Here is a 24,982-nt window from a genome sequence, read left to right as displayed (position 1 = left end):
TTACTTGACACTCATTTGCAAGTGTGGCTGACTTTAATGAAGATTTAGAAATCATGAGGACAGCTCATAGCACAGTTGCATAGTGAATGACTGTGAAAATATATCTGGATATTCAGGGTTTTAAAAGTCCACTCAACCACTCCACCTTCTCACTGGACTTTCAGCTCTCTTTAATACTCATCCTTCCCTGCTTTCTCCTTCCTCCACTTCTCTCCTTGCCCTTTCCTTCCCTTCCCACCATTGCTCAGAAACAAGCAGGCAATCGACCAACCACCCACCCTCACCACAATTAACAACACAACATATGATAAACAAATTCTTTTATTTTTTATGGAGCCTGACCACCTTTTTTGTCATTTGGGCTCCTGAAGACAACCATGCTCTCAGAGTTACAACTTCTACTCCAAAAGCCTTATCTACATATTATACTCAATATAGGCTTTTTCTATCCTAAGAGAAATTCTGTTGCCATCTGTTAAGATGTGTACTTTAGTCTGGATATATTATAAATTAGGATGCATGTTTGACAGAAAAGTAGGAGGTACAATAAAGCACAGTATTAAAACAGAGGGACTGGACTTAAAGTGAGGAGGTAGAAAAGGAAAGCTTCTGTGAGAGAGAATAACATTTCCGAAGACTGTTAGCATAGATCAGTGACAAACAGGAGGGAAAAACGTTTCAAGTAGTGGGTCTGGAGATGGGAAGTGGTTTGGTGCACTGGAAAAGCTGAAAAGAGGCCAGCATGGCTATACCCTAAAGAGGAAGAAGAGAAAGAGGGATGAAGGTAGAGTGGTGAGCAAGGACCTGATCACATGGGACCTCGTAGGTCACATGACTGCAATTTTTAGGTTCCTGAATCTTCTTTAACAAATGAAATGACTCCATGAATTATTTTTTTTCTAAACTTTGCGTTTATTTTTTTTGAAACTGATGCAATCCTGCCAAACCTGGCAAATGTGTATACACACGCACACACACACGCGCGCACACACACACACACACACACACACAAAACACCTTTCCTGAGGGCCATATAATTTGGCATTATTATGAAGTCTATCCTATAGCCATATGCATGATTCTGGGTCAGCCGGGTGATTAGTTGAAATTTACCTCCATATTCATTTTCTCTCCACAGCAATATTTCCTGCAGAAAGACCCACGAGATGAGGGTTTCTGTACAAGATTAAAAAAATGTTGCCTGCCAGCAGCACATGAATTTTCTATCAGTTTTTAGGATTTGGATCTGTTCAGCCAACACATCCATTTCCTGTGAAGAACAAGAAGCTTCTTGCTCTGCTCAGTGCCTTACTAGTAGTGTTAAGGCCTGGCAGGAATACATCTAAGTTCTGTTTACCACCAGGGTAAACTGCCTTCCAAGGCCTTCTTGTGGAAAGGCACTTTTTTGGGATTCAGCATATTCTCACATATTTACAGACACTGAAAATGATACACCACGTACATTGCAGACATCGTGCCCACTGCTTACTGCCATTGTTACTCTGTGATGATGCTCGTTTTGCTGTTTTCTGGAAATAAATTATTTTGTTTATTCTCCCAATTCTATCTACTCCAAACTATCTTACTTTTCTTCTCCATTATTACTTTTCAGCTACTAATAACCATGCCTTTTAAGCTTTTTATTAAAAGTAATAAATTAAGACACTTATCTTCAAGTGGTTTCACCTTTGCCTTGTAACCACCAACATGTGCTCACTCCCCAGAGTACTGAGTTTACCAAAATTCATTTCAGTAGCAACAACATTCACTGGCTTTGGGGAAAGAACTCTCCACTTACAGTTAGATACTTGTTAGTCTTACACAACTGTACCTTCCATACAGGGTAATACTTTAAAAGTAATATAGTTTGAGGAAGCAGTATCTTCTGTGGTTCTTCCTTACAATGAAGCCACTGTCCATTTGCTGAGCTTGACTCTGTTGGCTGTACTACGACTCCAGCTGGTCATCCTGTGAGTCAACACTTATGGTGGAACCTTGGCTACTGGTGTCAGCAGTCTCATAGGACTTTTGGTCTTTGGCAAAGTTGATGAAAACCTGAATTTTTCCAAGGAAAATAAAGTCATTAGTGCTTGGTAAGCCAAAGGAAGAAATAAGGTTAATTCTCACATACCATACACACACACACACACACACACATACACACACAGTGAAAGAGAAAAAAAAAGAAGAAAACTAGATATTATAGGCATATGTCCATACAGAAATATATATTCTCACCAGTATTCTTTCAGATATTTAAATTTAACCGGGGTGGGAGGTGCTTCCTGGATGGGTCAGTTGGTTAAATGTCCCACTCTTGATTTCAGCTCAGGTTGTGATCTCAGGGTCTTGGGGTCAAGTCTCATATCGGACTCTGTGCTTGGTGCAGAGTCTGCTTGTCCCTCCCCCTTCTGCCCTTCCCCCTTCTCATGCTTTCTCCCTCTCAAAATTAAATAAAAAAAGCCTTAAAAAAATTGGGGCACCGGGTTGGCTCACTGGGTTAACCCTCTGCCTTCAACTCAGGTCGTGATCTCAGGGTTCTGGGATCAAGCTCCGCATCTGGCTCTCTGCTCAGCAGGGAGCCTACTTCCCCCTCTCTCTGCCTGCCTCTCTGCCTACTTGTGCTCTCTCTGTGTCAAATAAATGAATAAAATCTTTAAAAAAAAATTTAACTGGGGTTTGAAAATAAAACCTGTATCTACAATTATAAGCATAATATAAATCTAAAGCTATAATTAAATATCTATAACCACATATCTGTATTTGTAAGATTTACATTAATCTCTTTATCAAGTATAATCCAGGAGCCCAAGCCAAGCCATTATCAAATGTTTATATGATAACATTGAGAGAAATTTCACTAGTTTCAAGAGTTAATGCACTAAAATAAAATTTGTATAGAGAGCCCACATTATGCTCAGTAAGCCAATTATTTAACAGACAGAACTTTATTACTTGGTTTAAAATCACCAAGTCTATCATAGATTGCTCTAGAAACTGAGAGTCTACTTTGTGTCAGACATGGTCCCAGTAGTTGATTATAAGTCAAAGGCTAAATTTTCTGGGTCAGTAAAGCCAAAATTGCCCAAATCCCCCATAAAAAATTGTCCATAAAATGCAGCTCTTAGAGGTCCCTGAGGCCTAATGTTTAGACCCGTCATGACGATAGATGCTATTAAATGTTCTATATACCAGGTTGGTTGAGCTGTACAAAATTAACACACTGTGAAGATGATGAAAGACGACCTGTAAAGCCTCTAGTTATTGAGTACAAAGTAATTAAGACAGATGATGTGAGTGAAACAAGAAAATTCTGCATTTACCACTTGGGTTGCCTGAATCTAGCAGATCTACAGGTCTGGCACTGAACTCCCTCTAGAAACCCCCACCTATGCTAACCCAGGAAGCCAATCAACAATATTTAAGAAACCTACCAAGGGGTGGGGGCAGAAAAGAAATTTAACAAGGAGAAAGTGAGGAAAGTGTTCATATCTATTTGTTTTACAGGTTTGTTGCTTTACATGTTCATATAACCTAATCGATATAAATGTCTTGTAGAAGGGAAAAATCTTCTTTTCTCCATTAAAAAATAGTTAATGCTTTTCACACTTTTTTTGAACATCCCAAAATGCAGTTAAAAATAAATTAAGGTAAGTTTTTCAGGTGCAAGTTTAGATACTGTTTCAATTACAAACAAAATGAATGTTATTAAAAAGAAATAACCACAATGTGTAATAATTAATAAATGACATTATGCGTACGGATCATGGTATCCCACTCACCTCTTCCAGGGTAGTCTGACTCACTAAGAAATTTGTGATATTTAAAGCAGCCTTGTTGGTTTCCAGCAGATCAAAAATGTTTGCTACTCCTCCTGCCGTGACTGGCACATGATACTCTAGCATGCTGAGGTGCTGATCCTGTGGGGACAAAAGGGAAACATTTATTCTGCAATGTCTGATAATACTGAGGTGACCACACATAACTTGACCAAGAGCTAACACTGAAATTCATTCCACTGACAGTGATGAGACAGTGTAAAAGATGGCTATGTTTTGCAACTAACAACCTGCAAAGACTAGATGAAAAGTTTTACAAATGTCAAGAAGAAAAAAAATTAAAAACCTAGTGACAATTCCAAAGTGTTCTATATTCCTATGCACTTATAAAGACCTTATAGTCTTGCCTAGGAAAAATATTGTAAAATGGTATTTTAGATGTCCGATTATGCTCAGCTCACATAAGGTTTTTTTCAGAGATCACATTTAGAAAAAAAATTTTTTTTTTTTTTTTAATGGAGAACTTTCTAAAATGCTAGGGATTAACTGTTCAATTTATACTGGCTAAAAAGCTAGATTTCAAAAGCACTGTGTAGGAAAAGTCTCATTAAAATACACCACATTGAGGGTGCTTGGGTGGCTCAGTCATTTAACTGTCTGGTTCTGGCTCAGGTCATGATTTCAGGGTGCTGGGATGGAGCCCCACACTGGACTGCCTGGTCAGTGGGGAGTCTGTTCTCCTTCTCCCTCTGCCCCTTCCCCCACCTGCTCATGCCCACTTGTGCCAGCTCTCTCTCTCTCTAATGAATAAAATCTCTAAAATATAATACCACATTCTTTCTTAACTCACCCTCAAATTCTTCCCAATGTCTTTATTTAGACCATAGTATCACCATCTACTTAGTAACCTATTCTTGCTTCCTTGGAGCATATTTAACATCCTGCTTTTCTACATATTTACTCAGTTACCATATCCCATTTGCTTTTCCTCTAAAACAAGTCTCACATTTAAACCATTCCTCTCTATTTGCACCATCAGTGTTAATCCCATTCTCACCCCTCCGTATCTGAGCAACTGCCACAGCGTCCTCCGTGGCCTAGAGCCTGCGTACCGTCACACGTTCTGGCACACAGCAGCTAGGATAATCTTTCTGGGGCACTCTTTGATCGAGATATGTCCTTACTCCAGCATCTACCACTGCAACCTATATGGGTCAGATCAAGACCGTGAATTTCACCTGGTATTCAAGACTTCTGTGGCTGGAAACCTCTCCTTTTCTCACTCCTTTGCTCTCTGCCTAACCCCTCTTACTGACCCGTGGGTGCATCACACCTGTCACCACATTCGGACTTTCTTACTTATTTGATCCCCAACTGCTGCTCTTGCTACTTCTCTTCTAGAGATCTACTAGAAACCTCCACCCACTTGCAGAGCATGGTCTGTCAAGAGAGACATGAGACTTTTATGATCACTGCATTTGCTTTGTGTAGCCCTGGTCCCAGAACACACGGAGGTGAATGGAATCTCATCACTCAGTGAGCAAACACTGGTTTCGACCTGGGAACTAACCAAAAGAAAAAGCACTACTGTGATTTGTGTAAGGCGAAGTATCTTTTAATTTTTAAATTTAATTTTAATTTATATGGTAGAAAATGGACTTTGATAAGAATCATAAAAGCTATTATTTCCTGGAGAAGTTAGACGAGGTTTGGGAGGTCGAGGCAAAGGTATTCCATAGAGGTAAAAGAATGGTTTTAAAATATGCACTCTCTTTTGCTCTCTACAATCATGGCACATTAATAAGGTGTCTTGTAGTTTACGAAGTAGCTTTGTGAGCATTTTATCATCCGTTCCTCACACTAATCTTGTGAGGTAGATGTTATTATTCCTGTTTCACAAAGGAGAAAGAGGAAGTTCAGAGACTTTAAATGTCTTGCTGGAAAACACACAGGCAGAGCTGGATCGCTGCCCAAGCCTTTAAATTTCTTTCCACCATTCCTCACCTGATGTCTTTTATTTTTATTTTATTTTATTAAATATTTTACTTATTTATTTGAGAAAGAGAGAAAACACAAGTGGGGGGGGCAGAGGAAGAAGCAGGCTCCCTGCTGAACAGGAGCCCAACATGGGGCTAGACCCCAGGACCCTGAGATCATGACCTGAGCCAAAGTCTCACACTTAACCGACTGAGCTCCCAGGTGCTCCCACACCTGATTTCTTTTGAAAATATTCACTTGCTATAATCATCTTGTACAAACTATCTGTACATGAAAGATATTATAAAGACAGCTTTTTTTGTCCCATGCATTTAAGTATGTGCTATGTGAGATATATACACATATCTGTGCCTGTCCATCCTATGAATATATGATGAAATTAAGTGAACATTTCAGCTAGTGTGGGAATGAAGAACTTGATTTCCAAGGAGTTCTGTTCAAACCATTGTGGGCTTGTGTTCCAAATGAGAGGAACAAGAATATAATATTCTCTAGCTATGACATTCTGGAATTTTACATTTTTTTTAAATAAGAAATGTCCTTGATCATATAATATCTGTCATCCCTCAGTTCCTTAACATATATAATCCATAAACTAGTTATATATACAACTCTAAAAATAATAGTGCGGTCATAAAGTCTTTGTGAGGAAGAAATAAAGATATATAAAAGGACTACATTTCATTTATGTATATATGTTATGTAGGTACATATGTATGTATATATGTATTTTAATGTAAGCTCTACACTCAACGTGGGGCTTGAACTCACAAACCCTGAGATCGAGTCACACATTCTACAGACAGAGCCAGCCAGGTACCCCAGGAGTTCATTATTTTTAAATAGCTATAAAATTATATAATTAACTTAAAGATTCTATTTGTTCATACTGTGTTTCAGAATATCTTACATATCTTGAACTAATAAATATGTTACAATTAATAATAAAGCTACACTCAACTTGAAAATAGCCAAGTATCCATATTAGATTATGACTATCAAAACCAATCAAGACCTAAAGGCAGGACAATTTCCTACTTACTTTTAAGTATGTTTTTGGAAAGTGCAGTTGCATAAACCTTGTGAGGGCCTCCATGCTCACTTTGGTATTCTTCAAGTGAACCTTGACAGTAAATCCTCGTCCAAACCTAGAAAGAAAAAGTGCAAAATGTGGTATGAGTTACATTTTGTTGAAATAACTCCCCTGGAATTCTAGGTAATGAAACAGGACCCAAGCTGACCATTATAGCCCCTTTCTTAAATAAAGACTGCCATTTTGCCGTTAAAGTTCAAGGTGTGTTGCAACTGGAAATAGTGCACTGCCTTGATTTTTTATTTAGTTCTACCACTATACAAAGTCACACTCCTTGGACAAAAGCTGCATTAGAAAGAAAACATAAAAACTTGGCTTTCATTGACATCAATGAACTGGCATCTGATGTCAGTATCTGGGGTTAAATACTTTCTAATTTAAAACTAACAAGGTCTTAAAAAGGCAAGTCATTGGAGATTTGGTGTCCAAAGTGAAGATTAAAGTCAATGGGGTTTTAAAAATGAATGATGATTTATTATGTTAGCTAACTGTTTGCCCAAGTAAAGAATTTGTAAACAAGTCACAGCAGACTCTGTGAGAACAACGTATAATGTCTCTTTCATCCTTTTTTCTTACTTATCTTGGCTAATACTATTTCATAAGAAGCCGAGTTGTACAGATAAAGGTGTAAAGTAACACCCTGAAGTTTGGAAATTAACATGGACACATGTAAGTCCATATGTACTATGGCAAATATAAAAATACTAATTTAATTTTAAGTTGGTAATATGATATTTGTATACATTTCCCCAAAGTATTATTGATTAAAAGGTTCTGAATGCAGTAAAAATGTTAAACAGCTTACTAAAACCCTGTGCACATGGTACATGAACACGCAAGATAAAAATCTATGCCTGTCTGTACTTGTCAAGGTCTAACTTGTTATCAAGTAAATTCTTAGAAAACTACTTTCTGAGAGTATTTGTGTTGTAATTTGTTTTTGTTTTTTTTTAAGACCTTTTAGTAAGATAATTTAACTTTCAGGTGAGTTGGAGATCAACTTTTTCTTCCCATTTTGTTTCTCGTCACAGACAAGCTGTGAAGCAATCCTCAAAGGTTAGTACAGTACTGGTAGAGTGACTTCCCAACACTGTATGTTCAACAAACAACACAATAGTTCTTCACTTGCTTTTTTTTTTTTTTTAAGACTTAAATTGTTTATTTTAGAGCAAGAGAGAGAGCAAGCACTGTGGGAAGGGGCAGAGGGAGAGGGAGAAAGCCACTCCACCAGATGCCCCGCTGAGTGCAGAGCCCAGTGTGGGGCTCCGTCTCGGGACCCTGAGATCACAACCAGAGCTGAAACCAAGACTCAGAAGCTTAACAGACCGAGCTGCCCAGGCGCCTCTCACCGGCTCTTTATATGCTGCAAAGACCCAATACACTGGAACCTTCCATTCACCATAATGGCCAACCTGGTGCAGAGAGCTTCACATTCTTCCATGCTGAAAGACAGAACCGCATCAGAATGCCGGGCACAGAAAAGTGCTCGTAAGCGTAAGTTCAAATGTTTCATTACGGCACCTCAGAAGTACTATTTTAGTTCCTTAAAATGTCCTTTCCCTTGAAGGACACAAAAAATACATTTTAAAATATAAATTAAATGTCTTCACCTAGGGTTTATTACTCTTTATTCTCCAGCTTGAAGCCATCTCGCTCACCTGGAAGGCCCTCTCATCAAACACGGTATTTCTTTCAACCTCTTTCAAGCTTAGGCTCAAGACCTACATTCCCTGAGAAATGATTCCAAAATAATCCTGAGCTTTTTTTCATGACACTTCATACTCCATATTCAGTTGGCTTTTATGCTTTCTTATTTATAACTAGTTAACCTGTACTTGATTATATAATCCCTCATTTCAAGAACTATGACAACTGGTACAAATCCACTCCACTTCATACAAAAATGAATGGAAATTAAAAGATTGGCTTCAGAACATATAGTGTGCTGGGCAAAGCTAGGATATGAATGTGACTCTTAATTATAAAAAAAATCTAGAACTTTTTCTATTATATGATAATTGAAGTGAAAGGATGACTTTAATACAAGGCTAACCTTATAAGAAAGACACAGATAAAATGCTTCAGTAGCTTTTTTACTGAATCGATTGGAAGGATCCATGGAGGAGGTCTGGGAGATCAGAACTCAGATTTTGTCAAATAACCATTTCAGGAAACAAACAAACAAACAAATGAACAAACAAAACAAAAAAACATTTCAGGTAGAAAGCTAGGCAGGGACAGGGTGTGGTGATAGGGAAGGGTAGTAAGTGTCTGTGGAACCACTAAGTCATTTAGATTGACTGAATGGGGGGGTGGGGTATCACAGGAAAAAGATGGGAAATTTAGAGGAGTCCAGACAATAAAAGGCCTTCCATACTAAGGCTGAGGATGATGAACTTTATGCAACAGGGAGTAATAGTTTAAGTTCCTCTTAAGAGAAAATTGTTTTTACTTTTTATTTTTAAATTTCTTTTTAAAGATTTATTCATTTGTTTTAGAGAGAGAGTGTGCATGCGTGCCTGCAGGGGCGCACACATGTGACGGGAAGAGCAGACTAAGAGAATCCTCAAGCAGACTCTGACTCTGCTGAGGAGGGGCTTGATCTCAAGACCCATGAGATTGTAACCAGAGCCCAAACCAAGAATGGAATGGTCACCAGACTGAGCCACCAGGCACCCTAAGAGAAACTGTTTGTACACAGATCGCTTAGGCCCTATCCCCCCTACCACAGGAGCTGGATTCTCACCTGAAACCTGCCTGAGTTGCTCCCATGACGACAACATAAATTACTTTAACCCAACTGTGGCTTCGTTACCCATGCACGCTCTACAGGATTATCTCTTCCCATCTCTCCTCCTAGATTCCTGTCACTGGCCCTCGGGTTCCCACCCTCAGTTTACCTGTGAGATGTGAGGATGACAGAACACTTATTCTGCACTTCTTCTGAAATGATCTTCCAGAGATGCCGTTTTGACTTAGGATCCATCCCAGAGCTTGGCTCGTCCTTAATAGAAAGTTACAAGAAAAATTTATCAAATTAATTAATTTTTGATGAGGTTCTTTACATGAATCACTGCGTCTCACTTGCCTAGAACAGAAATCATTTTGTGAAGTCCTGTGACAAACTTGTTTTATACTTAATAGGCTTCTTTCTGCTGCTGTCAAAAAGTTCAAAATTAATCATTTAGAACTGTCAATCTGTTTTAAAAAAGTGTCTCAGTGAAGTTGACACCCTGTTACTTTACACTTGTCTCGTATTTCTTTGGGAAAAAAATCTGCATCAATTACTGACAAAGTGGGGTTTCTGCATTTAATACTACATTTCACAGATATATCTGAAGGTACATCAACAAGATCGCTACCTTGCTCCTGAGAGCAGAATTGTGGCTTTGCGTGATAACAGAGCACACGCTGCTCACAGAACACAATTTGATTTTTCAGTTAGGATATTTGAGGTGTATCTTATTTTATTTCTTTTTGAACTTTTAAAAAATATTTTACTTAATTTTTTATTTTTATCAACATATAATGTATTATTTGGAGGTATATTTTAAATTCTATGTTATCAATTGGAATTGAATCCTCTTCGGAGGAATAAAAATAATATTTGCAGAAATTTCCACGTAGAAAATGCAAATTATATTTGAAGATAAATGATGTTTTGGAAAATTGTTCAGACACAAAATTCAAAATAGATGACGAACGATTGCTAAACAAGCAATAATAGATTGTAAGAGATGATTAAATTAACAAATCAGAGGACAAGATTAGGTCATAATTAAGAGGTCTGTTTTCTCAGTGGAGAGTATGTACGCAGGATTATCTGAGGCTTGTCTTTATAGTAAGAGGCTAAAGGAATGAGTGTTGATTTGGGGAAACAGGAAAGGATATCCTGTCACTGCTCCTATTCTTGAAGATAAGAGCATACAGGGTAAATGCATATGACAGAAAATATGACAGCTTTCTTTCATAGCCTGTATTTCAGTTCAGCTCATTAATACGTAACATTTGCCTAGCAATTTTAAATATTTTAAATACTTTACATCTATTCTTTCACAGAAGTGCCTAAGGATTGTTTTGTTCAAGTTAAGGGACACTTAAGACAATAAAATTCCACCATAAGCATTCATGGGCAGGGATGTAATGCATTATAAGCTTCTGGTACTACGGAAAGATAGGTTGTGCATCACTTAGCTGGGCGGTTTAAATGATGGGGTCCTCTGTAGGACTTAATCCCTGAAATAATGTGGTGATTTATAATTGAATTTGTATTGCATACAGTCAAAACTCTCCTGAAGTTCAGAGTTCCTTAAATGAAGTGCATCTTCCAAAATCAGCGCGGGTTCTTTTCTCAGAAATAGGCCCCTTCCCAGCATCTGGCCTGAAGAGCAGGACGCCCTATTGATCGCCTCTATGGGTAATTTGTATTCCAGGTGATGAATTAAATTTTCCAACTCTTAACCAAAATATAAATGTGGAATGCATTTCTTGCATCTAAGAATTCAAATAAATTACAAAGGCATATTGTCAATCCCAAACTAGGTAACGCATATTTTTAAGTAACAGGGAAATGAAATTTTAGCACAACACATTGCCCTAAACTCTGTCTTTCCGTTTTAGGAGAAGTTGGAAAATATGTTGGTTCACCTGATGAGTGACTAACAACAGATTTCTTCAATAATGGGTAATCAAACTGTTCTGTATTCCATAACGACACTCATTAGAATATCCTGAATTTGTTCTGGCTACTTCCTGTTCCCATAACAAGTGTTTCTTCTGAAATGGAGTAGCCATAGCTCTTTGCTGATATAGATTCCCTTAATAAGGGCACCTGGGTGGCTCAGTCGGTTAAGCGTCTGCCTTCACCTCAAGTCATGGTCCCAGGGTCCTGGGATCGAGTCCTGTATCGGGCTCCCTGCTCAGTGGGGAGCCTGCTTCTCCCTCTGCCCGCTGCCCCCCCCCCCCCCCGGCTTGTGCACACTCTCTCTCTCTCTATCTCTCTGACATAAGAAATAAATAAAATCATTAAAAACAATAAATTCCCTTAATGAGGTCGTATATGTAAGATGTTTTGCAAAATAACCAGCACAAAGGGAGACCTCAGTAAAGATTTATGGCAACAATGACAATAAAATGTTACACACACTATTGGGTATGTGGGTCTAATGATGCAGTCCCCTTTTCCACAATGATCCTCTTACCAGCAGGAGAATGGAAGGTTTCCCTATCAAGGCCAGTGCGGTGGATAATTTTCTTTTTGTGCCGTAACTGCACAAAGAGGTAGCTCTGTCCTTGTAGGGCATCAGGTGAAGTCTCCTCAGGAGTTTATGAACAGTCTGTGGGAGGAAAACAGGAGTTAGGTTGTTGACCTTCTGCTGCCAAAACCCTAACAGCACTACAGGGAAAAAAGATAATTGGGAAAGAAAGTTCTCTAATGAAGAAATATATATTAAAAACAATTCAAACATTTAAACCCAACTTATTTTATTTTTACTTTTAAAGGTCCACCTGAAAATTAATAATGTCTTAAAGAGATAAAAACAATTCTGTGGAGGCTCATTTTTAAATGGGATTTCCCCCCCACCCAAATGTGTGTTGTGTATTTACAATTGGACTGGACTTTCTGCAGGATTTCTATATACAACTTAAAAGAGCTGAAACAGAATTCTACCCTTCACAAACCAGGTTTCTCATGGATTGTCCTCTTTGTTTCATCTTTCTTCTTACAGAGGGGGCAAATTGTCACAAAGACTTTATGTCTATTTAAAACTGACCCAGTATCAAAACTGCAGCACGTTAACTGAGGAGTCATGGGCTCGTGAGGCTATTTCTGTAGCTAAACAGCTCTGGCAAAGAATGGAATCCTAGGAGGACTTCAACAGGTCCTCAGGGTGGCAGAAATAGATTAAACTGTCCCAAGAGTCAGCCATTCCAGTAAAAAGGCAAATGATGGCACTGAAGTACAAAATCACATTTAAAAAAATCAAAATGGAAGCTATTCGCTTTTACGTGGGCAGTTTTTGGGGAATCCCGTTTCAGAACTTATCTAAACACAGGAGGGTTTGCAGACATCACCAACCATGGCTCAGCCCTGAGCTTCTGGCAAGTGTGATCCTTCACTGGATAGTTCTGAGCAAATACAGGTCAGGAGCTTCTGCAACTGGGTTTGCAGGCGTCTTGTCTGATATTCACAATTAAGGGAAGACTGCCTCAGTGGTCCCTGACAGCAAGAAAATGCCACAGTTTTCCAGGTCTCACTCAGTTGTGAGAGTGGGGGGTGGGGAATGAAAACAGTAATGGTTTTCAAAGGAACTAGTTTTCAAACTTCTACTCACTTCTTTAATATCTTTTTCTGGAATTCCGTGTATCCTGGCATAGAAATACAGGTGTTCTTCCACAGATACCAGGTCGTCTAAGGCATCCTCCTGAGGGCAGTATCCAACGAGGGAGCTGTGTGAGTCAACATGACCCAGGGATCTGAGTTGAGAGAAGACAAGACACAGAGAGTTTCAAAAGGCATGTCCCTGCTTGTCCCCAAATATGGGGAAGGCATCTCTTTTTTGGTCACGGGGATTGGTGATTCTAATAAAAAAAGGTAAAATATCCCACGACCATATCACACTTAAGATTTATAAATTCCCACCTCCTAAAATAGCTATTTTTCCCCTAAGGATTTAATAATGAGACTACAAAAATAACAAAGAGTTCATTTAATTATTTTTTTCATGTCATTATGTTGTGCTCAGTAAGTTGAAGCCATGGTTTTTCATACCCAGTTTTATTTCTTATCAGAATATTTCCACTTGAAGGAATTATGTCTCCTGTCAGCATCTTGAAGATAGTTGTCTTTCCTGCTCCATTCACCCCAAGAAGGCCAAAGCACTAGTTTGGGAGAGAAAAGAAAAAAACATATATAAATCCTAATCCAAACCAGAGACATGTTGTTATTATATCCTTTCCTCTTTCTCCCTGGGTGAAATAAATTACAAAGAAAAATACATCATTGGATTTATTCATGGATATTGTAGTGTTCTGTTGGTATTTGATAAAACTTTTTCTCTTTTAAAACAAATGGTTACTTAAATATCTTTTTTCCTTTAACCATCTGAACGTTTGTATATATACTTACAACTTATTTTACACATTATCTTATATTATATTATCTGGGTGACATGACAAAACATCCCACAAGTAAGATATGCTAACTTGACAAAGTAATTATATTTATAGATTTCACATTATTCACACAAAATCACAACTTTACTGAATAAGCCACTGAAGGAATAATTTTATGCTGTTGAATAGATTTGATGCATTTGGTTTGCAGCTCTGCCCCAAAAACTAAGGGAAATGCTCACATTCTCTTTCTCCTTTCAAAGCTGCCTTAGTATTTCTTTCTTTTTTTTTTTTTTTTTGGCCTTTAAATATTTAGTTATTTATAAGAGAATGAACAAGAGGGGAGGGGCAGAGGGAGAGGGGGAGAGAGAATCTCAAGCAGACTCCACACTGACGTTGAGTCTCATGTGGGACTCAATCCCGTGACCCTGAGATCATGATCTGAGCCAAAATCAAGAGTCCGATGCTTAACCAACTGAGCCACACAGGTGCCCCAATATTTTCTCTATAAAAACAGCAAAAATAGGGTGCCTGGGTGGCTCAGTGGGTTAAAGCCTCTGCCTTCAGCTCGGGTCATGATCCCAGGGTCCTGGGATCGAGCCCCGCATTGGGCTCTCTGCTCTGCGGGGAGCCTGCTTCCTCCTCTCTCTGACTGCCTCTCTGCCTACTTGTGATCTCTGTCAAATAAATAAGTAAAATATTAAAAAAAGAAAACAGCAAGAATAAATATGGATGCAGTTCTAGGACCTTGCTTCTGGACACTGGTCTCTTAATGCTGTTTTTCACAAATGGCTGAAAACTACAAGTTGAAGACAGCACCCCACACAGGGATCGTGACTGGAAACCCACCCCAGGGAGGACAGCAGCTTGGGATGGGGCTTAGGACTTGGGGTGTGGTGACTCCTTTCTGTAAAGGGGGAAGATTTAGAGGGTAAGTAACACATGGATGTGTGTAAATTTTATATACAGAATCCATCAAAATACTCAGGGGGTAACTTCCATATTTCCAGAAAAAAATAATTTCCAGAAAAGAAGATTTTTGTCACTTAATATGCCAATATAAAGGACCGTTCAGAACGAAGCAGTGCTTCTCACCTCCCCAGCGGGTATCCCGATGCTGATGTTGTTTACAGCTATGATCTTTTTGTGGATAAGCTGGTAGGTCTTTGTGAGACGATGGAGCTGGACCAGGTCAAAGTCACCTGCACCATTCTCTACTCGGAATCTCTCAGCCCGCACATCTTCATCTTCATCTATTGTCTCCATTACGGGTGAAGAATTAAATTTTCTAAAGAAGAGTCTAAAAAATGGACCCAGTGATTCTGCATCAGTGATTCTGAACGGCATCACTCATTTCTCACATATTTAATGGGTTCTCGCTTCACTAAAAGTGTGCAATCACACACTAGGTTTGTTTTAAATTTGTTATGCATTATGCTACTTAAGTAAGTTAAAATTAGCATGGATGCCATTCACCATATCCAATATGGTATTCGGAAAACAGCTTCTGCTTTCCATGCCTTAAATGCTTTCAGATCCACTGTTACAATTCAGAATCTAATTTTAGTAACAAGGGGATCAGTTTGGGTTTGAAAGTTACCTCCTAAAAGAGAGAACCAGAGTCATTAATAAGACCCAACACTTACAAGTCCATTATCAATTATCACCTTCTTAAAAGAAAATCCTTTTTATTTCTTCTTTTATCATCAGTGACATGAATGTTCCTCTATGTTCTGTTTCCTGTGAAAGTCTTACCTAGGATCTAGTTAAGGTTATCGGCCCTGAAAACTAATTAAGTCTCAAACTCACATCAACATCTTGCCCAACATATACTGAAGCAAACCAAATCAAACAAAATTTAAAAACCCAACAAATCAATCAGATCTTCCTCCCAATGTACCTGCTTCTTTTAATGATATCCCCAGAGATTCCAACTGTGATGTTTTCTTTGAATCTTCCCCATTTTAAAATCCACTCGTGTCAGTCTCCTAACACTGGAAATGCCTCTAACACCCAGTCATCAATCATGTTCTGTCTATTTCTATTACCATCAGAGGCTTTCACTCTTTCTCACCTAAATTCTTCAGGAATCTCAAACTGCTCCAATATCTCAGACTCTTCCATTCTAATCTGCAGGACATCCACAGAATCACATCTCCTAAACCACCATTTGATCAGGTTGCTTTCTGGTCAAAACCTTTATTGGACAACTATTTGTTTGTTGAACAAAGTCCAAATCATCTCTTTAGCCGAGTATCTAATAGATTACATAGTCTTCTGGCCACATGCTTAAGTTCCTACTATTTCATTACATTTATTCTATGTTCTAATCACACTGTATTACTCATTTCTCAAATACAAGACAAGACTTTTTTGCTTGATCTTTGCTCTTGTCCTTCTTTTATTTTTAACAAGTTTTATTTTTCCATTCATGATACATGCACATCAATGCATTAAAAAGGTATTGAAGAATATATAGTGAGAAGTAAGTTTTCCTGTACAGTTCTCCTCAGCAAGGCACCCATAATTAGAGAGGGTCAGTGCATATGTACGTATAACTTATAGTTCTTTTCTAACCCAAGTGGTAATAAACAATTCACAAAGTTCTGAAACTAGGTTTTTCACTTAATAATATCAGCAGTGACCCAAATATTACATACAGAACTGTATCAGTCTGATGACTGCACAGTGTTTCACGTATGAAAAAAAAACATATAATTTCTCAGACCAATCCTTACATGGAGGACATTTAGTTTGTTTTCATTCTTTTGCTATTAAGAATGGCTGCTATGATGGATGATTTTATACATACATAATTCTGCATGTGTGTGAGCATATTTGTAGGAAAAGAATCCTAGAAATGGAGTAGCTGGGTCAATGGTATATATATTTCTTTTTTTTTTTTTATTTATGATTCTGTTTTTCTCTTTACCCAATCTTCTCCGAAACCCACTGCTAATATGCTACTCACTCAGTACTCTTCTCATTTCTACCTTCTATCCTTCCTTTTAAACAACTCAAACACTACATCTTTTGTTTACGTATGTATTTTCTTTTCACCACTGAATCTTTTTTTTTTTAATTTTTTTTTTCACCACTGAATCTTAAAGCTAATCTCCTTAAGGCTAACAGTTGAGTTTCTTTAATATTATTCTCTCACTCTACAACAATACTTGCAGACATATAGTAAGGTCTGGTAACTATTTATTAAATGAAATGGTGAATTCCTTGACAGTTTTTTTAAGTTTTTTTTTTTTTAACCACATTTCCATTTTACTAATGGAAAGATGACTATGGACCACTTCTGAAATATTCTGAATTGAGTTTTATCATGGAGGTCAAACACAGTATTTTCATTTTATTTACCTGAGTTTCTTTATTAGCCATTCATTGATTAAGAGCCGCAAGAAAAAGAACATGGTGCCCTGAGAAACCAAAGCCACAAACATTGCACCTAATTTATCCATCTCAAAGGTTTCACTTGGGTATTCCACTCCATATGCTTTTAAGAAGTCTAGGACTGACTGTTGTTGAGAAAGTTCAATCAAACCGTAGCCAAAGCAGAATTGTGGAAAAATTAGGAAAATGCGCTTCAGGGTTTCAGAAATAAGTTCTAAAGTCTGAAATGAGAGGGAGGAAAAAAAAGTGTTAGACTTCTAACAAATTGACAGAAATGCAAAACTGGATGTGTACAAATAGTAAAACTTGAGAAATTCATCTAAATTGGCAAATATTTCACACGTATGTTGAATTTACATGTAAGTATTTACTCTAAACAAACAGAAGAGATTTACAACTAAAATACAAGCAGAAAAGGATTATCTTTTTCTTGAGATGATCAGGCCATCAGGCTATGATCAGGCCAAATCCTGGAGGCTGAATCACTTCTAGCCCTGCCTTACATCCTAGGAATGCAGAAATACCAAGTTGTTGGGGGTCTGACACAAGGTACTGGTCAAGCCTAAGTAAAGGAGGCATTTGGTAAGGTTAAGTTTTAGAACCTTAGGTAATTTGTACGTGAAGAAGGACTAAAATGAAGTGAGAAAAGAGAGACAGCCTATCTCAGTAAGGAAAAAATGGCTCATTTTCACGTTATTCACACTTGGGCCAACCACTTCCAACTCATGAATTGTCTTCTTCCTTCTGGAGTGTGCTTGTCAATTCCTTAGTTCATTTCATTTTCTCTCTATTCTTTCCAATTCAATCTCTTAGCACTGCTAGTGCTTCCCTTCTCACTAATTGTAATTGTCCGCTCTGAATGGAAAATGATGCTTACAATGGAATAGACTTCAATACATGACTGAAAGGGGATGAATTAGGTTTGTTCTCTGTAAGTGTTCAAAAAAATCTTAACCCACTGTCATAGAACTAAGTCATTGTCCTTGTTACTACCATACCATAGCAATTTGTTAATGAGTAAAAAGTGTAGCTGACCAATTGGGTGCATGATTTTCCCAGTGTCATATAATATATCTGATTTCACCTCCATCACCCCACTCACGTCCTATCAAATGTCAATAGTTTTGACACTGGGCAAATACAATCATAGGTATAAACCTAGATGGAGCCTAAAAAGAATTTTCAAAGGCTGTAGTTTCTCCTCTACTAAATTTAATAGAGTTAAATGAAATTCCTCTTTTGTATTAGATAATGTGAAATACAGAAAATCTTTTCACCTTGAACATATTGAAACGTTTCATACTTTATTGAAGTTTAACAGACTAATAATGGACCTTACCGGATCATTAGGCTTTTCCTTGGAAAGAAAGTATACCACTGACAGGGAAACAATGGAATTGATGCCAAAAAAAAGGTTGATGCAGACGTAAGTGATGAAAGCCATTCCTGTTTCATGGAAGAGCCCAGCCAGTAAGTACATCCAAGAAAATGTGGCATACCTGTATGTTTATAATACTAAGGATTAAAATTATGCCTTCACCACTATCCTTTAACAAAAAACAAAAACTTTGATAGGGTTTTGAAAATAAACATTTGGGATAAGTTGCTAGATCTCTTATAGTTACATCTCTCTTTTATAACATTTTTTGACAAATCTTTTGGATTTCTTAAGTGACAGTAAGAAGCTTCTCTTTTCAGGAAACTTGAGTAGCTGTAGACCATCACAACTACAAATTAATTCCTTCTAGACATGTCGTCATCCTATGCAGGGAAGTTTTTTTGTTTGTTTGTTTGTTTGTTTGTTCTCTCAGAAATAAGAGTTTAATCAATATAAATCTTACAATTTAAAGCTGAGAAAAAATAATGACCTTATTTTAAGTTAGCTAACCAGACATGGAATGCCCAGAAGCTGGATGTCCTGCTTGAGCAAATTTGCAGCAACCTTTCCAGTGATGAAGAAGAACTAAAGACAAAGTAATGCTTCATCAGCTACATTGCGAAGTCGATGGGTACTACTCATGCATTCAGGGCAGACAGAACCACTATACTTGCACTGATGACGTTAACCTGTACTACCTGTATTGCCCTAATATAGAAATAACATTGTGCATGTTTTAGACATCTATAAAAATGTAAACAAAATATACACGAGTACACAACTTACAATGGTATTTACTCATGATTTGTCAATACATAAATCCATACATGTACACACATTTTTCTGATCATTCTAAAGCATCCATTTTTACATAATTAAATTACACATGTAAATTACATCTGTTCATTCTTCTTTCATTGCAGCTTACCCAAATAGCAGAAGGAGGAGAGATACGGCTCCTAGGTTATTTCCACTGTAGAAGGCAGGTAACTTGAAAATTGCAATGACACCAATTGAAAATGCTACAGGCACCAAGTAGAAGGCCTATGGGAATATATAAAACAAGGCTTAATATACAGCAAATATTTTTCCAAAAACATCAATAGCCCGTCTAGTTAAAATTGTAACAAGTTGACCTTGAAATCAGTGAAGGAATGAATTTTTATTTATGTTCCTGTTGCTTGCAATGTTCAGCTTATTTTGCCATTGATTTCACTCTGGAATTTGTCTCCTGTAATAGAAGGTCAAGCCAGTCTCCATCTTTATAGATGTACACGGAGTCCCTGGTGTTCCTGCCTCCAGGCTTTGAGACTTGGGATCATTTGGTGACAGAGGTTCAGTGAGAAAGATAAGACAGTCTTGGTAGCTTAGTATTAGATTCAGTCCTCAAAATATTGATTTCATTTTGAATGCTGGAACGCTGACCGGTGGTAGATTTCTAAGGCTTGGTTATCAGTGTGAGACACTATGTGTAAAATAGCAGGGTGGCGGGTTCCACACATTCTTGGAATTACACGTATATGAACAAAGAATTCAGTGTTTTATTGACAAACAGAAATATTAAATGCTGTGCAGGCTGTAGCAAGGTGTACACTATAAAGGAGATGGTAATTTAACTGGGGGGGGGCTCCTCAATTGGAATGAATACCAGATACATGACAACAGAATCTAAGTAGTAAGCAGCCCTTCACAGAATCGTGTACTTTAAGCTTTCTTGGCTTTAAAGCTCCTATTAAGTCCAGAGGAGTCATTACAGTTCTTTTTAGATTTGACTTCTTCAACAAATGCATTTCAGACCTCACTGGATACATTAACAAAGTGGATATGCAGTTAATTACTCTCCAGTTCTTCAAGCCAATGATCTATACAGCAACTCAGACAATTTTGCCATAATCACCAGGCAAATGCATACCACCTCCTGGGCTTTTCGCCAGTACTGGCACACTTGGGAGTCAAGGAAACCCATCTGAACTTTGGGACCATTTTATGTAAATGAGAGAGCTGTCAGTGAAATTCACCCCTTATTGTCCCAACTATTCTTCTCTAATAGTGTCATTCATCAGGGACTGCTGCTTCAAACTTTTTACTATTAGTTGATTAAATTCTTATAAGCATGATTATTTTGTACCATTGGGCAAGGCTATTTTGCTCACTTCTACTTCTCCACAGTAGTGGCTCTCAAACTTTAGTATGCATAAAAATAAAGGATCTTTTTTAAAAAATGCATATCCTGGCTCCACTCCCAAGGTGCAGAACTAGTAGGTCTGGGATGGGGCAGGAATCTGCATTTCAGTAAATGTCCTGGGGAATCTGATATAGATGGTCTCAGACCATAGAGATAAGGAGAGGTGGAGCTTTCCTCTCTTGGATGACTGTAAGACTGATGCAAATGTTTTTTTCTTAACTTACTGACTTGTAATAATCTGAACAAGGTAGGGCCAATAAAGCTAATGCCATCTGTTTTTAAAAGATTTATTTGTTTTTTTAGAGAGAGAGAGAGTACAAGCGAGCATGATTCAGAGGAGGGCAGAGGGAGAGAATCTCAATCAGACTCCACTCTGAGTGTGGAACCTGACATGGGGCTCAGTCTCATGACCTTGAAACCATGATGTGAGCTGATTCTAAGGGTTGGACACTCAAGCGACTGAGCCACTCAGGTGCCCCTCAAACTGATGTCTTCTCCCAAATCAATCTTGTCTTTCTTGCAATGACACAAGTTACTCACCATGTCATAAATGAAGTTTGTTACCCAGTAGCATGTCACACCGATGCCTGAGATGTGCTGCAGCTGCTTGGCTTTGGTCTGATGCTCCCTGACAACGTAGATGACAAAGCTGGCGGTAGTGACAGAGTAGCCCATCAGGATGGAGAGTGCCACTAAAATATCGATTAAGCTGCTCATTCTGCAGTGAGCAATAGGAAGAGGAAAGCACACATAAGTTTCTGGAACTCTCTTCCTTTCAGAAAGACTCGTGACTAAAACCATCAACAAAACAGTATAAGACTTGGCTCAGACACAGATAAGTCTTCCTGCAAGGCAGCCAGATAATATCTTCTACATGACTCGGCTTTGACCCGGGTAAATATATCTCTAGTGCACTGAACTGACCAGGGATATTTGATGAATAAATAAGTAAACCCTGGTCTCCAAGAGTTACTGGGTATATGCAAGGAATATACAGTTCTTGAGATTAGAACTAGTACTTAAACGCCATGCAGAGAAATTGAAATCATGAAGCACTTACACATCTGACTTATAAAAGCAGCAGATTCTGACTCTTTAGTCAGCAAGCTCACTCAGCAACCTCACTGTACAGACTTTCAGAAACTTCCTTTTATCCCAGTCAGTGACTTATATGAACAGCTCTTCTAGATTGACATTCATTCACATACAACTGTGATTTCCAATTATAGTACTTTATACAGAAGCTTGACTATATGCCAAGGAGTTGTCATGCTGGATGTTTCTACTTACGTGGCTTGTTCCTGGTCTTGCACTCCTGGATAGGGATGACTATACATGATGATGCCTAAAAGGAGAGACGGGTTTTTCATGAGCACATATTCAGAAATACCAATGTTTGGATGAATGATATATAATACTTTGTTCCTTATGTTCTCATTTTACTTTGGGGATACTATTTTATTTTCATTTTTTTTTTTTAAGATTTTATTTATTTGACACACACACAGAGAGATCACAAGTAGGCAGATAGGAAGGCGGGCGGGGGGGGAAGCGGGCTCCCCGCTGAGCAGAGAGCCCAATGTGGGGCTCGATTCCAGGACCTTGAGATCATGACCTGAGCCGAAGGCAGAGGCTTAACCCACTGAGCCACCCAGGCACCCCGGGGATACAATTTTAAAGGAAAGTTATTTCCCCCCAGCCAGTCTCATCAATGCCACACAATTAGTGGCACTCACATAAAAAGAAAAAAAAAATGTTTTCACATTGTATATGGAATTTTGGGAGAAGGGGTAAGAATTTACATTTCTTTTTTTTTTTTTTAAGATTTTATTTATTTATTTGACAGACAGAGATCACAAGTAGGCAGAGAGGCAGGTAGAGAGAGAGGAGGAAGCTGGCTCCCCACTGAGCACAGAGCCCAATGTGGAGCTCAATCCCAGGACCCTGGGATCATGACCTGAGCTGAAAGCAGAGGCTTTAACCCACTGAGCCACCCAGGCACCCCAAGAATTTACATTTCTTATATAGCATTTCCCCTCTATTACATTTGTGTTTTCTATTTTATTCTATCTCATCACATGTTTGTATTTCAGTAACACTTATTATATTGGCAGTTAGACCAATTGTTAAGAGGATCTCCTAAAAAACACTGACCACCCCATTGCTGTTTAGTCTTTTGCTGGGAAAACACTGTAGCCTGAGAAGATCCCTCTTCTTTTACTAATTCCAAGAAAACTACTGTTCGAGAACTCTACCCGGGTAAGGCTTGGCGGTTTCGGCCATCTCTGAGGGATTTTCACTGAGACACATAAAGGTCCAAGAGAATTCAGAAAAACTAGCTGGCTCTGAAAAAGCAGTCACTTAAATCCAATAGAATCCTAAATTATTGGGATGTTCCATAGTCAGTTATAGTTTCTGAGTTAGAAGCCAGATTCTTTTCTCCTCTTATCAGAGGATGTTGACAGCCATAGTTAGCCACAGTCAAAATAGGTGGCTGGCAACAGTTTCCTAATGGACCACACCAGGAAGGCGAAGTCTTATAGTCTGAGAAATTTTGGAAAAAAACCGTAAAGGATGGCAGTGAGGCTATCCCTTAAACATTTGTTTTTTACAGAGTCCTAAGCTAAGTAAGAATTTTCTCACTTACTGCTCATATAGTATATGTTTATTATATCGGGATATTAAGACCCTTTCACAGCAGCCAAATAGAAAATATTCTAAAGTTATATTCTCTGCATAACTTAAATTTATAATTTTTACTAAGTAGAATGTAACATATTTTGAGGTTGAATTCTGCAACTGTTACATGTTAAAAAAAATAAAGCAAAATAAAAAGCCAGCAACAATCAATGTGGCCTATAACTTTAATCACATCATAGGAGAATGCACTTTTCTTATCTTTTGTGTAAATTAATGGTCTCTTTTTTTTACTGAGATTTAGTTTTCCTTGGGGCCCTACTTAAACCTATTGCTGAATCATAATATAGGCTGGGGGGAAACATTTTTTTTTTTATTTCTGCTTGGTATTTCAGAATCAAGAACTTACTCTATTTCACTGGAGGAAACCTTACAAATGCATTTACTCCACTATGAAAAATGCTGCTGAACCAATTGTTTCATACATATTTTTAGCAGAAAGCTCAAGTAAATGCATTAGGGTTAAGGATGTATATGGAAATCTCTGTGGATTCTACAGTACCCAGCATAATGTTGAGTACAGTGATCAGTCAATGAATACCTATTAATCAAACTGAATCTTAAAATTTCAGTGATTTCCCCCATATAAAATATATGTTCAAAATAATACATGATCTGTTTCGATTGTCTCTGTAAGTTGTCAACCTAAAATGAGATGCTCCCCATTGACCATTACTACTAACACAATAAAGGGTCAGAACGAACATGTGGGTGGAGGGAACAATGTGTCAGTATATCTAGAAAAGAGAGTAGCGGTAGAACATTTATTAGAGAAAACAAGCAAACCTATATTGTTTGAGAAGAAAACAGAATTTTCATGTTAAATTAACCACTAGAGGGAACTCCATGAAAATAATAGTTATTGACATCACAAAAGAAAACTAATTAAAAGATATTTACTAGCAAGTTAGATTTCAAAGAAAATCAGTTTTACAGCTAAAGCAAAATCCCAATTCATGCAGAATTCAACAAACATACCTTAAAACAGGTAGTGTCATTGGGGGAGGGAGATGTCAACTCAGAGTAACTGAGTTGATTTTTAAAGACAGTATTACCATGGCCCCATACATGCATTACAGAACAACAGAAGTATTTTGGGGGTGACATGATCTCTTCTTTAAAGAAAATAAAACTCCTTCCCAAGAGGGTGAAAAGCTACCACTTTCATGAATCTACACAAGAAAAGTTAAAAAAAATATAGATACACATACACACACACATACACATATGGCACACTACTACTAATTGCTATGTAACTCAAACTAAGCCTTATTTTTAAACCTAAAATATAAATTTCCTTTTAGGGTCAATATATAGTTTATATCCCAGAATTCTTA

The 24,982-nt window shown here is 37.9% G+C and overlaps 1 protein-coding gene across 1 annotated transcript in view; it reads right to left on the bottom strand.

The window, feature by feature from the left end:
- Positions 1–1,725: 1,725 nt before the first annotated feature.
- ABCA12 (ATP binding cassette subfamily A member 12) overlaps positions 1,726–24,982 on the bottom strand; it is a 175,685-nt gene continuing 152,428 nt past the window's right edge. The window contains exons 40-53 of the mRNA XM_032859864.1: positions 22,239–22,293; positions 21,489–21,666; positions 19,692–19,807; positions 18,725–18,884; positions 17,353–17,606; positions 15,082–15,286; positions 13,643–13,752; positions 13,206–13,347; positions 12,072–12,206; positions 9,771–9,874; positions 8,220–8,312; positions 6,820–6,925; positions 3,783–3,920; positions 1,726–2,055 (exon numbers count right to left, since the gene is read on the bottom strand). Of these exons, the coding sequence (XP_032715755.1) occupies positions 1,948–2,055; positions 3,783–3,920; positions 6,820–6,925; positions 8,220–8,312; positions 9,771–9,874; positions 12,072–12,206; positions 13,206–13,347; positions 13,643–13,752; positions 15,082–15,286; positions 17,353–17,606; positions 18,725–18,884; positions 19,692–19,807; positions 21,489–21,666; positions 22,239–22,293 (1,904 nt within the window). The 3' untranslated portion in view covers positions 1,726–1,947. The remainder of the gene's footprint in view (positions 2,056–3,782; positions 3,921–6,819; positions 6,926–8,219; positions 8,313–9,770; positions 9,875–12,071; positions 12,207–13,205; positions 13,348–13,642; positions 13,753–15,081; positions 15,287–17,352; positions 17,607–18,724; positions 18,885–19,691; positions 19,808–21,488; positions 21,667–22,238; positions 22,294–24,982) is intronic.

This window comes from Lontra canadensis, unplaced genomic scaffold, assembly GCF_010015895.1.
Source record: "Lontra canadensis isolate GAN:19392208 unplaced genomic scaffold, GSC_riverotter_1.0 scaffold18, whole genome shotgun sequence".
Taxonomy (NCBI): Eukaryota; Metazoa; Chordata; class Mammalia; order Carnivora; family Mustelidae; genus Lontra; species Lontra canadensis.
The sequence above is the reverse complement of the archived record's forward strand: the minus strand, read 5'-3'. Positions and strand labels throughout refer to the sequence as shown.